We start from the raw sequence: 15,279 nt of genomic DNA on the forward strand, positions 1-15,279 counted from the left end.
GACAGTTGCAGGGGGTAAAATCTGAGGGGGGGTGGGGGAAACACGAAAGAATTGAACAAAAGTCAGAAAGTCTTAGACCTAATTTTTATTGAAGCAAGCTCGCAGGCAGATTTTTAATTCTAACAGCACTAGACAAGGTAAATGCAGGAAGGGTGTTCCCAATGGTGGGTATGTCCAGAACCAGGGGTCACAGTCTGAGGATACAGGGTAGGACATTTAAGACAGAGATGAGGAGCTATTTCTTCACCCAGAGTGGTCGGCCTGTGGAATTCGCTACCACAGAAAGCAGTTGAGGCCAAAACATTATGGGCGAAATTCTCCCCCAACGGCGCGATGTCCACCGACTGGCGCCAAAAACGGCGTCAATCAGACGGGCATCGCGCCGGCCCAAAGGTGCGGAATGCTCCGCATCTTTGGGGGCCGAGCCCCAACATTGAGGGGCTAGGCCGGCGCCGGAGGGATTTCCGCCCCGCCAGCTGGCGGAAATGGCGTTTGTTGCCCCGCCAGCTGGCGGAAATGGCGTTTGGTGCCCCGCCAGCTGGCGCGGAAATGCGGCGCATGCGCGGGAGCGTCAGCGGCCGCCGACAGTTTCCCGCGGGAGAGTCTCTTCCGCCTCCGCCATCAAGAAGCAGTTAAATATAGCACTTAGGGCGAAGGGGATCAAAGGATATGGAGGAGGGGAATGCAGGATCAGGTTATTGAATTGGATGATCAGCCATGGTCATAATGAATGGAGGAGCAGGCTCAAAGCCAAATGGCCTCCTGCTCCTATTTTCTTTGTTTGTGGTTAGCTGGATATCTGATAGCAGTGATTGCCCCCATGATTGAGACACTCCAAACTGAAGACTTTTGCTTTGTACCTGATATGGAGTGAAACCCTCTACTTGCAGAAACGTACATTGCAGCAACACACCCCACACAGTAGCATTGTGGATAGCACAATTGCTTCACAGCTCCAGGGTCCCAGGTTCGATTCCGGCTTGGGTCACTGTCTGTGCGGAGTCTGCACATCCTCCCCGTGCATGCGTGGGTTTCCTCCGGGTACTCCGGTTTCCTCCCACAGTCCAAAGATGTGCAGGTTAGGTGGATTGGCCATGATAAATTGCCCTTAGTGTCCAAAATTGCCCTTAGTGTTGGGTGGGGTTACTGGGTTATGGGGATAGGGTGGAGGTGTTGACCTTGGGTAGGGTGCTCTTTCCAAGAGCCGGTGCAGACTCGATGGGCCGAATGGCCTCCTTCGGCACTGTATTCTATGATAATCTATGATAATCATAACCTATTTCACCTGACGCATCAGTAGGTTTACATGGCCTTCATAGAACATTACAGCGCAGTACAGGCCCTTCAACCCTTGATGTTGCGCCGACCTGTGAAACCACTCTGAATCCCATCTACACTATTCCCTTATCGTCCATTTGTCTATCCAATGGCCATTTGAATGCCCTTAGTGTTGGCGAGTTCATATTGGGCTACTGAGGCAGGATTGATCTCAGACTCTACTTGTGGGCAGTAATCAAGGTGCTTCAAGTGACCAAAACACTTCTGCATTAGGAAAGGGAAAATAAACACTCTTGATCATTAAGTCACTTAAAGAGTAAATTTATTTAGAAATGCTGTTATATACATAGTACAATTAAACTTAAATTAACTTTGTACAAATATTAAAATACTATCTTCACACCAATTGCAATATACAGGATTCCAAACAAACTTGAAAGCAAAAGCCAAATTTGCACAGGTTGAGTGACCCTGACACATTCCACAGCTCCATTTTGTTTGACTAAACAGCCAAGTAACAAGAAACTTATCTCTGCATCATCAGCAGGACCCGCTGTACAACAGCATCCCGTTTTTCACTTAGGAAACGCGGGAATTTATTTACAATGGAAAATGGTGAAATCTAATCAACACATACCTCCCCAGTACAGCCAAGAGCCCAAGAAACAGATTGGTTACACAGACACACACAAAAAAAATCACTGGTTAATTCAAGAACAATTTGGAACACATTCACACAACATCTTGGCACGGGCACACACAAAGCCTCTCAAGACTGCAGGGACAGGAAGGTGGAAACATCAGGGTCCTGGTGGTCTCATTGCTGTGGATCCAATTATCAGGCTCACTTCATCCCTGAGGAGCTTGACTAGATTGTGGCACTCACCAGCACAAGGGGATAGTTAAGGCAAATAGATGCATTTAAGGGAAATGCTAGTTAAGTACAAGGGAGAAAGGAATATGAAAATGAAATGAAAATCGCTTATTGTCACAAGTAGGCTTCAAATGAAGTTACTGTGAAAAGCCCCTAGTCACCACGTTCTGGCGTCTGTTCGGGGTGGCTGGTACGGGAATTGAACCGTGCTGCTGGCCTGCCTTGGTTACTTTCAAAGCCAGCGATTTAGCCCTGTGCTAAACCAGGTCCTGACAATAGAATAGAAAGCTATGCTGACAATTGGCTGGGAAAGTGGCTCTTGAAGCTTAAACACCAGCATAGACTAGTTGGACTAATGGCTGGAATTTCTGTGGCTGGTAACACAGATACATGTAGAGTCCAATCCTGATGTTAGGAAGTGGTTTGATGTTAGGAGGTGGTTTTCTTCCAGAGAATAATGAACCTGTGAGAGCAGGACCTGTTTCTGCCTGAGACGAGATTTCCCCACACAAGGATAAAAGCAAATTACTGCAGATGCTGGAATCTGAAACAAAAGAGAAAATGCTGGAAAATCTCAGCAGGTCTGGCAGCATCTGTAGGGAGAGAAAAGAGCTAACGTTTCGAGTCCAATGACTCTTTGTCAAAGCTGCTGACTAAGAGTCATCAGACTCGAAACGTTAGCTCTTTTCTCTCCCTACAGATGCTGCCAGACCTGCTGAGATTTTCCAGCATTTTCACTTTCGTTCCCCACACAAGGGGTTGGTATCTGGAAACCATCAGGACCATCGTGATCTCCTGGACTAGTTTTGATTGCCTGTGGGAGTTGGAGAGAAATTCTCCAGGTTTTTTTCCCCCCATAATTATCCTGTTTTTTTTTTTTTGTTTATCACTTCTTCGAGGACAACAGATGGTGTCTAGGTGGGATAGAGTGTGTCTGGGACAGGCTGCATGTCATTTTGCATGTGTTCTGTTTTGCTAAAGATAACAGAGTAGGGATGGGCTTAGATACAGGGAGAGTCATCAGTGTTCACTGAAAGTTACACAGCCACAGGCAGTAGGTTAGCTGAATGAAAGGGGATTTGTGGCAATTATATACAGGGGTGGGGTGTGGGTGAGGAGCCAATATTGAGGCCCACACACATTTCTGACTGGTGGTCACCGAACAACAATTAAGACGGAATCTCATCAGAGGTTGAGGAACAAACCCTTCTTTATTCTTTCGTGGGATGGGGGTGTTGCAAGCAAGGTCAACATCTGTTGCCTATCTCTAATATCTTTTGAGCTGAATGGTCTGGTTCAGAGGCCAGTAAAGGGTCAACCACATTGCCCTGGAGTTGGTGTTGCGTGGCCAATCTCCTTCTCTAATGTTTTATGACAATCAATGGTAGTTCACTGGTCACCATTACTGATGTAATTCTGATTACAGAGATTAGCTTTCAATTCCAAATGTCTTTTTAAAAATAAATTTTAATACTTTAATTAAATCAATTTTTTTCCAATTAAGGGGAAATTTAGCGTGGCCAATCCACCTAGCCTGCACATCTTTGGGTTGTGGGGGCGAAACCCACGCAAACATGGGAAGAATGTGCAAACTTCACAGTGACCCAGAGCCGGGATCAAACCTGGGACCTCGGCGTCGTGAGGCAGCAGTGCTAACCACTGTGCTGCCCCTATTCCAAATGTTTAATTAAACTATTTAAATTCCGCCATACGTGGGATTTAAACCCAACTCCCCAGAGCAATATCTGGGCCTCAAAATTACTGGTCCAGTGACATTGCTACTAAATTACCATCTCCGACCTAGGAGATTCCCATCTACCCGGAGCCTTTAGACAGCCGAGATCACTGGATTTCCAATGTAGAAAAGGAGGGTGGGTACAGTTACAGGATCACCAGCTGATATAGAGCAACTGCATCCCAGTGTTTGAGGTGGTCATGTTCCAATTTTTCCAGACCTTAGGCCTTTGGGTTTCATCACAGTTATAAAGCCAGATTTTAAAATTCTCCTCCTTGTGGTGAAATAGCCTTAAGGTCCTCACCCTGCCCATCTCCTCACCTGCTCCAGAGTTCCAATCTCAGGATTTTATATTTCCACCTCCACCTTTCGTACACTCCTTTAAAACCTACCTCTGCTATCCTAACATCCCATCTAGCTTGGTGTCAAATGTTGTTTGGTAATGTTCTGTGAAGTAATTCTGTTTTTTTCTGCATTAAAATGCTCTATAAATTGAAGCGCTGTTCGTTTAATTTGGGCAATTCTGTTTTGTCCCTTTTTTGCGGGGGAAAGAACTCCACACATCATCGCCTTAGTTTGCTGATTGTTGGAAGCCCTGCCCTACAATCCCATTTTTCCTGACCCTTCAATGAAAGAGGCCAAAAGGGTAGAAACACACACCCACACCATTCACGTCAGCAAGGCCAAAAGGGAAAACAAAAACAATACAGATTTCCACTTAGCCTGTGTGCAGTTTAGGTAAAAGGGAAGAGAATATGCACCAGTATTTGGTATTCCAGCTGTGAAGGACTGCAAGCACAAGGAGGCTTTATGCGACCTCCTTTTACATGGGCAGATTTTACTGAATCAAAGAGTCTTACTGCTCAGTTGAGATAAATCTGGGAGGCCACACCAAGAGGGAGTGCATGCTACCCTTTATGGGCCAGCCGTGGCTCAGCAATAGCACTCTCAGCCGAATCAGCAGCGTGCGGGTCCAAGTCCCTCTTCAGAGACCGGAGTACAGATTCTAGGCTGACACACCCAGTGCAGCAGCAAGGAGGTGCTTCGCTGTCAAGAGATGGCGTCTTTCAGCTGCAACGTTAAATGGAGGCTCCAGCAGCCATCTCTAGTGGATGTGAAAGATCTCATGGCAATCTTTTGAAGAACAGTGGAGGTTCTCCGCAGCGTCCTGGTCAATATTTGTCCCTCAGCTTTCGTCATTAAAACAGATTCTCTGATCATTAGCAAAGGGACCTTGCCGTGTGCAAATATGCCGCCATGTTGCCAACAACAGTAACTGCATTTCAGAGCAACTTCATTGGCTGTGAAGTGCTTTGGGATGCTTTGAAGTTGTGAAAGGTGCAATATAAATAAAAGTTCTTTCTTTCTGGTTAAGAGAAACCCACCCTCTTCCACCGCCTCGTCAGTTACCGTAGAATTTCCTGGTCACGGATGTGAAGTTAAGGGAGAGCCCAGTCTCTGACTGAGATGTCACCTGCTGAATCGCCGGAGTGAGTTTTTGCAGAACTAAGAGCCGAATACGCAGAGGCTAAAAACTGGACCCCGCCCTGAATCGGCTTTCTCCAGAGGTTGGTGACGAGCGACGCGTGTCAGTTTGCCTTCCATCGCAGGAGAGGAGCTTTTCGCCAATCTGTTCTTGCCCGATCCCACCCCAGACATATTGCATCAGAGCGGGCACACCTGACACACCACGGAACACCTACCCATTTCACATGGCAATACAAACATTGGGAAGTTGACAAGAGAATGAGTGCCAGCAAGTGACCTAGAAACCCAGCCAATTGGAGTGGAATTAAAAGGACAAATTATTTGTTCTGGATGTTGAACTACACCTCAGTTGGATTTTAAGGGTTCATAGTCAGCCAAGTTGCGTCTGGTGTGGGGACAGGGTCAAGACATAGCTGGGGGCCTGCTGTCCCATTACAGAGTGGACTGGGCAGTGGTTGTGGAAACAGGGTTGGCACTGAAGACAGAATCAGGGATGGGCAAAGCATTTAAAATAAGCCATTCTAACCACCATCACCCAGCGTCTAGACTAAGTCCTGTGTTATGAAGGATATTAGGGTTATCTGTCACTTGCTCGAGGGTCACCATTCCCAGAATTGCTCTAATATGAGGGCAGTGTTTCCATAGCCAGAATGGGCTCAGGCTGAGTACAGACCTATTGCATCCCAGTGAGTCAGTCCTGTACCGGCCTTCCACAGATGACATAGGAGTGGGGGGGGGGGGGGGGGGGGGGGGGGGGCGCGCGGCGGTTGGAGAGGGGCTTCTTTGCCACAGCTCCTGCTATGGGATTCGAGTCAGTTAATTAGAGTTGGCGAGTCGAGTGTTGAACAGGAAGGGGGAGAAAGCTTAGCAAGTCACCCCCATGCCAACGGGCTTAAGCATCCTTGAGCAAAGGAATATCTGAAACAAAAAAGAGGGAACATGGTTTGAGTTGAGAGACACTGGATCAAAGGCTGAGCTGGTTACTCGCAATCCTCTAACAGGACAATGGCCTCCCATATTGAATCTTAAGCAGTTCTAAGATATCCTCATGCCTTCCTATCCCTGTAATCACCCCATGCCCTACAATTATCCGAGAACTCGGCTTCCCATAAAACTTCCCTTCTGGCCATGCCCTTTGCTTGCATGATTGTCGCTTTACATGACTTGCTGTCAATTTCTCCCTAATTCGCTCCTGTGAAACACCTCAGGCCATATCACTATGTTGAAGATGCTGCAAGTTGCCGCTGTGTGAACATCACCTCTCTCTTGGGAAATTTTTGATTTATCCTTAAGCTCCAGCTCATTTTTGGAACTGTGAATTCCCTGGGAACAGGACTGCTCGCTCAAGACTTTGTTTACAGCTAATCTTTCTGTGTGGAGTGCCGCACAACAGGCCTATGGGCAAAGGTAGAGCTCGTGGAATAAGAAAAGGAAGTACAAACATGGATCCAAAGTTGGCTGAGTGGCAGGAAGCAGAGAGCAGTCATTATAGGTTTTTTTTGGAAGGGAGGAAGGTTTATAGTGGAGTACCCCAGGGACCACTGTTAGGACCCTTACTCTTCCTGATCAAAATCTCGGCTTGGGTCGCTGTCTGTGCAGAGTCTGCACGTTCTCCCCGTGTCTGCGTGGGTTTCCTCCGGGTCCTCCGGTTTCCTTCCACAGTCCAAAGATGTGCAGGTTAGGTGGATTGGCCATGCTAAATTGCCCTTAGGTTAGATGGGATGACTGGCTTATGGGGATAGGGTGGTGGTGTGGGCTTAAGTAGGGTGCTCTTTCCAAGAGCTGGTGCAGACTCGATGGGCCGAATGGCCTCCTTCTGCCCTGTAATTTCTATGATTCTATGACATACATTAATGACCTAGACCTTGGTGGACAGGGCACCATTTCAAAATTTGTGGATAATACAAAACTTGGAAGTATTGTTAACTGTGGGGAAGATGGTGTAGAACTACAAAAGGACAAAGACAAGTTGGTGGAATGGGTGACTAGATTAGTTTTAATGCAGAGGGGTGTGAAGTGGTTCACTCTGATAGGAAGAGCTGAAAGAGACAATATAAATAAAAGGTACAATTCTAAAGGGGATACAGGAACAGAGCACAAGGCCAGCAGCGCGGGTTCAGTTCCCTAACCAGCTGAGAATTCTGAATTCTCCCTCCATGTACCCGGACAGGCACCGGAATGTGGAGACTAGGGGCTTTTCACAGTAACTTCATTGCAGTGTTAATGTAAGCCTACTTGTGACATTAAAGATTATTATTATGTATGTGTGAATCATTGAAGGTGGCAGGACAGGTTGAGAGCATGATTAGTACAATACCCGGGGCTTTATTAATAGGTGCGCAGAGTACAAAAACAAGGAAGCGATGTTAAACCTGTACAAAACACTGGCTCAGCCTCAACTCGAGTATTGAATCCAGTTCTTAGACGACACTTTAGGAAGAATGTGATGGCACTGGAGAGAATGCAGACAGCATTCACCAGAATGGTTCCAGGGATGAAGAACTTCAGTTGCGTACATAGATTGGAGAGGTTGGGATTGGTTTCCTTGGAGAAGAGAAGGTTGAGAGGAGATTTGATAGAGATGTTCAGAATCATGAGGGATGTGATGAATTGCTCCTTCGGAGAGTCAGCACGCACACATGATGGGCCAATTGGCCTCCTTCTGCGTTTTAACTATTCTATGATTCTATCAGTGTCCCATACTTGGGATGGAAGAATTCAGCTGACAAAGAAGAAGTGACACAGGGTGATCGGTACAATTGGACAATGGAGCCCTGTCTCAGGAGGTTGGAAGAAAATGAGTGGCCACCTGTTAGGGGTAATACTGCAATCCTGCCCCTTCCAGTGGGAAGTTGCTCCTTTGAGAACAGGAGTTTGGGAATTCTGTTGTCACTGTCTGTTGCAATGTCATAACCCAGCTTGCAAACCACTGGGAGAAAGGGAATCACTTTTTATAGAGCACTGTTTTGGCAAAGGTCTAGGTCGAGGAATACGAGCATAAAATCAAAGAATGGCAACATCACAGAACGAGGCCATTCAGCCCATCATAGCTCTCTGCAAGAGCAATCCAGCTAGTCCGGCTTCCACCGTCCTTTTCCTGGCACCCTCAAAAACATTTCTCTTCAGATAATTATTGACCGAATGAGCAACAATGAAGGAGAGACATTAAACAGAAGGTCTCTGTGTTGATGTTAGTCTGTGTTCAATTGTTATAGGGTCCACTGAAGCCAGCAGATAGAGAAAGAGACAGTGACAACAGGAGAAAGAGAGGGAGAGTGGAGAAAGGCTGCTGGATTTTACACTCCGCCGCCCTGGGGTTCAGGGTGTGGGGGTGGGGTGGGGGCATGCAAAGTCCAGTGGGTGACCTTCCTGCTGCCTACTAGCCTTCCCCTACCCATCTGAAATGTTACAGCGGGGTTGAGGAGGGGTTGGATGGCTTGGCTGCCCTTGGGCCTCACCCCACCAATATTTTACCCGGACGCAGGGGAAGGAACCATAGCATGCTGAAAGAACGGTAGCTTTAGTTGTGTGGGCTGATGTTGTTAGTCTTTGGGGGTATTGGGGGGGTGGGGGGTGAAGAATGAGTTCCTTTGCAGTCCCCTGTGAGCATTGGAGGCACATGGTCAGAGGTCTTGCTTTAAAGCAATTAACGCTGCTTACAGCGTTAAATTGCTGCAAGGCAGCCATAGGGATCACGGGCGGGCTCTTTGATACCCCTGGCAACACCCCCCCCCCCCCCCCCGAAAACCTTTCAGCTGGGGTGGGGAGGACTGTGGTACACTGTAAAACCCAACCCCAAGACACAGAGTGCCAGAACGCACTGCATTCTGGCAATCATGGAGTACTCCCAGGCAATCGCCCAAATCTAGCCTCTTGCACATCCTCCATTTCACGTGCTCCACCATTGGCCATCGTGCTTTGGCCACCAAGGCCCTGAGCTCTGGAATTCTATCCCTAAAACTCCCCATATTGCCAAATCTTCCTCCTTTAAGAGGCACCCTCTGCTTTGACCAAGGTTTTGGTCACATATCCCAGCATCACATCTGTGGCCAGATTTTGTCTGATCACAGAGGTGTTCTGTGCCTTTAGATGTTTGATTATATAAAGAGGCTACATTGATCTATGTTGCTGCCGTTATCCAAACTTATCCTACCCAAATACTCCTGCCTTGCACAATTCACCTTCCACTGCTTCGATCAAAGACCAATAAAAAGTTATGACCTTTACGGGGTGCCTGCTTACCGTCAGTAGATCCTAATGGGGAGGAGAGGGAGAGAAGACTCTGGACATCACTGCTCTCAGAGTCCTGATTGTCTGAATAGCGAGATAGCCTCAGCACGGATCCGCGGGAGGAGTGAGCAGGAGAGGAGAAGGCGGGCTGATGAATCAGAACAGTCTCTGAGTGGCTGCCACTTCCATGGGCTTCAGCATCCCTGGGGCTTTCTGAGCAGTGGTCAACGCCTCTGTTGCTGCGAGCACCTTCCTCCGGAGCCTCCCCACTTGGCACTGGGCCCTCCGCCAAGACGATCTGCACCCGGGAGCCTGAAGGTGGGATGGCAGCACCCGAACTGCCATACACAGCTTCTTCATAGGAGGGCAATGAGACAGGAACCCCGTCCACTACAATGGACACCTGATCCCCTGACACTCCCTGATCACGCCTGGGGACACAGACAAACACATGGTTAAACCAATCCGGCACGTACCATTGACTTAAATCTCAGAAAATCTTACGGAACATCAGGATCAGGAAGAGGCCATTCAGTCTCAAACCCGTTCAAACATTCAACTAGATCATGATTGATTTGCATCTTAATGCTATCCCATCCACCCTTGGTTTCATAACAGACTCACAATCTCCCCTCCCTCGACCCTCATACCCTTCCCAAGAGTTCTCGACTTTATAACATAGAACATAGATCATGGAACATATACTGCAGAAGGAGGCCATTCGGCCCATCGAGTCTGCACCGACCCACTTAACTCCTCACTTCCACCCTATCCCGGTAACCCAAAAACCCCTCCTAACCTTTTTGGACACTAAGGACAATTTATCATTGCCAATCCACCTAACCTGCTCCTCTTTGGACTGTGGGAGGAAACCAGAGCACCCGGAGGAAACCCATGCAGACACGGGGAGAACGTGCAGACTCTGCACAGACAGTGACCCAGTGGGGAATCGAACCTGGGACCCTGGTGCTGTGAAGCCACAGTGCTAGCCACTTGTGCTACCGTGCTGCCCAAATTTCCTTCCATCCACTCTGTCCAGTGGCCTAGATTCCCAACCTGCTTTGCGCAGTGTCCCAGATTCCCAACCCGCTTTGCCCAGTGTCCCAGATTCCCAACCCGCTTTGCCCAGTGTCCCAGATTCCCAACCCACTTTGCCCAGTGTCCCAGATTCCCAACCCGCTTTGCCCAGTGTCCCAGATTCCCAACCAGCTTTGCGCAGTGTCCCAGATTCCCAACCTGCTTTGCCCAGTGTCCCAGATTCCCAACCCACTTTGCCCAGTGTCCCAGATTCCCAACCCACTTTGCTCAGTGTCCCAGATTCCCAACCCGCTTTGCGCAGTGTCCCAGATTCCCAACCCACTTTGCCCAGTGTCCCAGATTCCCAACCCGCTTTGCCCAGTGTCCCAGATTCCCAACCCGCTTTGCGCAGTGTCCCAGATTCCCAACCCGCTTTGCCCAGTGTCCCAGATTCCCAACCCACTTTGCCCAGATTCCCAACCCACTTTGCCCAGTGTCCCAGATTCCCAACCCGCTTTGCCCAGTGCCCCAGATTCCCAACCCATTCTGCCCGCGCTTCACTCACCTGCTGTGGTGAAATGATTTCAACTTTGGTTGCAGCAAAACAAATAAAACTACCAGGAGGAGGATCAAAGCGACAGAGCTGGCAGTGGATGCAACGATCGATAGTGTTGGCACTCCAATACTTGCCCTTGTATCTTTATCTAAACAGAGGAGATTAAACAGAATTAACACACCTTCTCAACATCTGTAAATCACCTCCACGCCTGGAATTAATAATGTTACGCATTCAATAATCCAAGTTGCTCAGTGTAAATCATGCCATGGCTGGAATTGATAATGTACTTGTTGTATACTTCTTGTAAGCCTCACAGCTATGCAGAGGCGACACTAGTTTCTATGTGTACAACAGGTTTTATTTATGGAGCTTTAAAATGGCTCTCCATGCATCCAGCTCCAGCAACAATCACAGTTTGTTCACATTTTCCGAGTCCACGTCCAGGTTTAACCAATCAAGCACAGCGAGCATCAATAGTAAAAAGATTCACAAAATCGAACACAGAACAATTGAACACTATAGTACTTAAAAATGAGATATATGGTGCGAATCATGCGGAAGGGGCATCTCCAGATAGAAGATGCTCAGGATATAAATACCTCTGCCCCACTCTATTTTCTGATGGACTGATTCCATCCACCGCAATGATCTAGAAACCATATTGTGTCTCTTTTCGACCCCACATAGGGTTAGGGGAAGAGGTGCAATGATGAGCTAATGATGAGTCCTGAGGCACCCCAACATTAGTGCAGCCTGCAAAGGGGTGAGGCCATTGCTGGTGACCCTCAGGTAGGTGGGTCTAAGTGGGGCTCAGGACCCCCAAGTTTGGGCCAATGATTCAGTGGCATTAAATTTAGGGTCAGGAGGAACACCCCTTCTTGTTCGCCTACATTGATGTACGTTCATGTAATAAAAACCTATCTTGGTGACAGCTCACTCAGAGCCTGGTGAGTTGAAGCTGCTGGTGACTGGGATTTCTGAGGTATTTTAAAAGTAGATGCTAATCCTAAAGTATCAAGATGTCATGCTCAATCATCATAAATCTCTGGTTATGCCTCGAATGGACAGAAGAAAAAAATTGTAAAGGTAGAACAGTGGGTGACCAGGGATTAGTTAGGAAGAGAGGTTGGAAAAGATAGAACTGTGCTTGAAACCAGCAAGGTGACGCTGGGTGCATTAAAAAGGAAAATCAAATTCCCTCTGAAGACCGAGTCAATAATTGGAGGTCATGGATTCAGAATCATTGGAAAAAGATCGGGGGAGATAGGGAGAACTCTTTTTTAAATCTGTAGGAATCTGAAAGCTGGAAGTGGAAAGTGACTCCATTTAGACATTTTTAATAGGAGATTCAAACAGGTAATTGAAGATGAGGAACCTCTAGAGGGGTATAGAATACGAGTGAGAATTTTAAAAACGTATTCTTTCATGGGATGTGGCAAGGCCAGCGTCTCCCCAAGTATCCTTTGCCTTGCTGGGCCACTGCAAAAGACAGTTAAGAGGCAACCACATTGCTGTGGATCTGGAGTCGTGTAGGCCAGACCAGGTAAGGATGGCAGATTTCCTTCCCTAAAGAGATTCCTTCGTGAACCAGATGGGTCACAAATGCCATGGTCATCATTACTGAGGCTGCTAGCTCTCATTCCAGATTTTAGTAAATGAATTTAAATTCCACCAGTCGCCATAGTGGAACTTGAACATGTGTCTCCCGCAGAACTAGTCTGAGTCTTTGACTTAACAGTTCAGTGACATTACCAAGACGCCACTATTCCTCTTCCGAATGTGGGGCTAGGCAAGTTTCTAGGGTCTCTCCCGACCCTATTGAAATGCATTTTTTTTTAACAGTTCGTGTAGGGTGATGCTGAAGAAACAAGTCACCTAACAACTTGGATTTAGAAGGTGCACAAATCAAATAACAGCGATTTGGAAGGGAGGGCTGGGTATAATGGGTTGTGTAGGGAGAGAAGAGACAGAGCTTGGGGCATTGGCTGAAGGGATATGTTTTCAGGAGGCTTCTGAAGGCAGTGGTTTCAGGAAGAGAATTCAACACCCAGCAGGAGCATTGTGGTCAGCACCACCCCACCCCCATAGGGACCAAGAGTAGCCTAGAACCAGAGCGGTGAAGAATGAAAAGCTTTGGAATTGTGATTTCCCTCCGGAGTAACCCTGGAGCAAGAGGGAAACTTAAGGAGAGGAATGTGGCATTACCTTTTTCTCCCCTTAATTCATTCACTGGATGCGAGCATCACTACTTAGGCCAGCATTTATTACACATCCCTGATTGTCCTTGTTGAGCGGATGGTAAGCTGCCTTCTTGAATATAATGGGAGTGGCCGACTAGATATTTTAGAGGACTATTAAGAGTCAACCACATAGCTGTGGGTGTAGAGTAACATCAAGGGGCCCCAAGTAAGAATGGCAGATTTCCTCCCCTGAAGGACATTAGTGACCCAGATAGGTTTTTGCAATACGCCAGTCATTTCATGGTTACCTTTAGAGATATTAGGGGAGACAGTGGTCTGGTGGTAATGTCATTTAAATGGTAATCCGGGGACCCAAGCTAATGGTCTGAGGACACAGGTTCAAATCCCACCAAAGCAGCTGGTGGAATTTGAATTCAATTAATAAAATCTGGAAAATAAAGCTCGTCTCAGGAATGGTGGCCATGATAACTATCATCGATTGCCACCTGGTTCACTGATGTCCTTCAGGGGAATAATCTGCCATCCTTACCTGGTCTGGCCTTCACTAACTCTGGCCGACACTAACTCTGAAATGGCGGAGGAAACCATTCAGTTCAAAGGCAATTAAGTTTGGGCAACAAATGATGGTCTTGCCAGTGATGCCCACATCCCATGAAAGAAAAACAGATTTTTATTCCAGATTGGGTTTTAATGAATTAATTGAATTTAAATTGTCGAGCTATCATGGTGGGATTTGAACTCGCGTCTCCAGATCATTAGTTCGGACCCCTGAATGACTGGCCCAGTGATGTTACCATTATGCTACTGCACACCATAACCTAGGTGATCAAGACAGATGGACAGTCAGCAAATCCCAAGCAAATACTGCAACCTCCAGCCAAACTGTACTGGGGGTTGGGGTTGGGGGGGGGATGGGGGAGGGGCTGATTCCCCCCCCCACCCCAAGCCCCCTATGTTGTTGTTTTTGTCAGTGGTAGTTTGCCACTGTCGTCCACTCTCGCAGCAGGCCGAGTAGGAAGGTCCAAAGTCTACCTCCGCTAGAAGGGGAATCAAACCCCACACCTTTGGAGTTATTCTCAACCACAAGTGAAACATCTAACTGACGTTTTAGAGAAGGGGCCTACACAACTCGAAGGAATGGGACTCTACATTTCTAATTGTTCACTTTCTGGTCCAGAACGGATTGATTGGCCGCCATTAACAATTATTACACATTTAACATGTGCAATTAAAGGTCAATGCTCTTGGGGCCAGGGTTTGAATCCTACCACAGCAGATGGTGGAATTTGAATTCAATAACAATTTAAAAGTCTAACGATGACCATGGAACCATTGTCCATTGTTGTAAAAACACCGTAACCTAGGTGATCAAGACAGATGGACAGTCAGCAAATCCTTCAGGGGAATAAATCTGCTCACTAATGTCTTTCAGGGAAGGAAATCTGCTGTCCTTACCCGGTCTGGCCTACATGTGACTCCAGACCCACAGCAATGTGGTTGATTTAGCTGTCCTCGGAAATGACTGATCAAGCCACCAGGAATAGGAACAAATGCTGGCTTTGCCAGCGACACCCACATCCCACGAAAGAATATTAAAAAAAAATTACCAGTCATAACATTCTGCGGCGAACTTAACGTGCAATTGATCTGCAAATGAACCAACTTCATGAAACTCGCTAATATCTTTACCCTTCTGTGACTACAGTCCCACATTAAGATGACTATCCTCTGAAGGGGTCTTGCCAGTCTGTGCAGCTAGGGATGGGCAGCAAATGTCAGCTTTCTCAGCGACACCTGTATCCCAACAATGAATAAGGGATGTAATTCACATTCACACTCGAGGTTTAAGTCCAATTCTGGATGCTTGAATGCAGTCCAACCTAATACTCTTGTACTC

The 15,279-nt window shown here is 47.3% G+C and overlaps 1 protein-coding gene across 1 annotated transcript in view; it reads right to left on the bottom strand.

Annotated features, from left to right (window-relative positions):
• Positions 1-1,583: 1,583 nt before the first annotated feature.
• Positions 1,584-15,279, bottom strand: part of LOC140397332 (sushi domain-containing protein 6-like) — a 61,040-nt gene continuing 47,344 nt past the window's right edge. The window contains exons 4-6 of the mRNA XM_072486147.1: positions 11,188-11,326; positions 9,618-10,036; positions 1,584-6,293 (exon numbers count right to left, since the gene is read on the bottom strand). Of these exons, the coding sequence (XP_072342248.1) occupies positions 6,268-6,293; positions 9,618-10,036; positions 11,188-11,326 (584 nt within the window). The 3' untranslated portion in view covers positions 1,584-6,267. The remainder of the gene's footprint in view (positions 6,294-9,617; positions 10,037-11,187; positions 11,327-15,279) is intronic.

This window comes from Scyliorhinus torazame, chromosome 2 (assembly GCF_047496885.1).
Source record: "Scyliorhinus torazame isolate Kashiwa2021f chromosome 2, sScyTor2.1, whole genome shotgun sequence".
NCBI classification, from domain to species: Eukaryota; Metazoa; Chordata; class Chondrichthyes; order Carcharhiniformes; family Scyliorhinidae; genus Scyliorhinus; species Scyliorhinus torazame.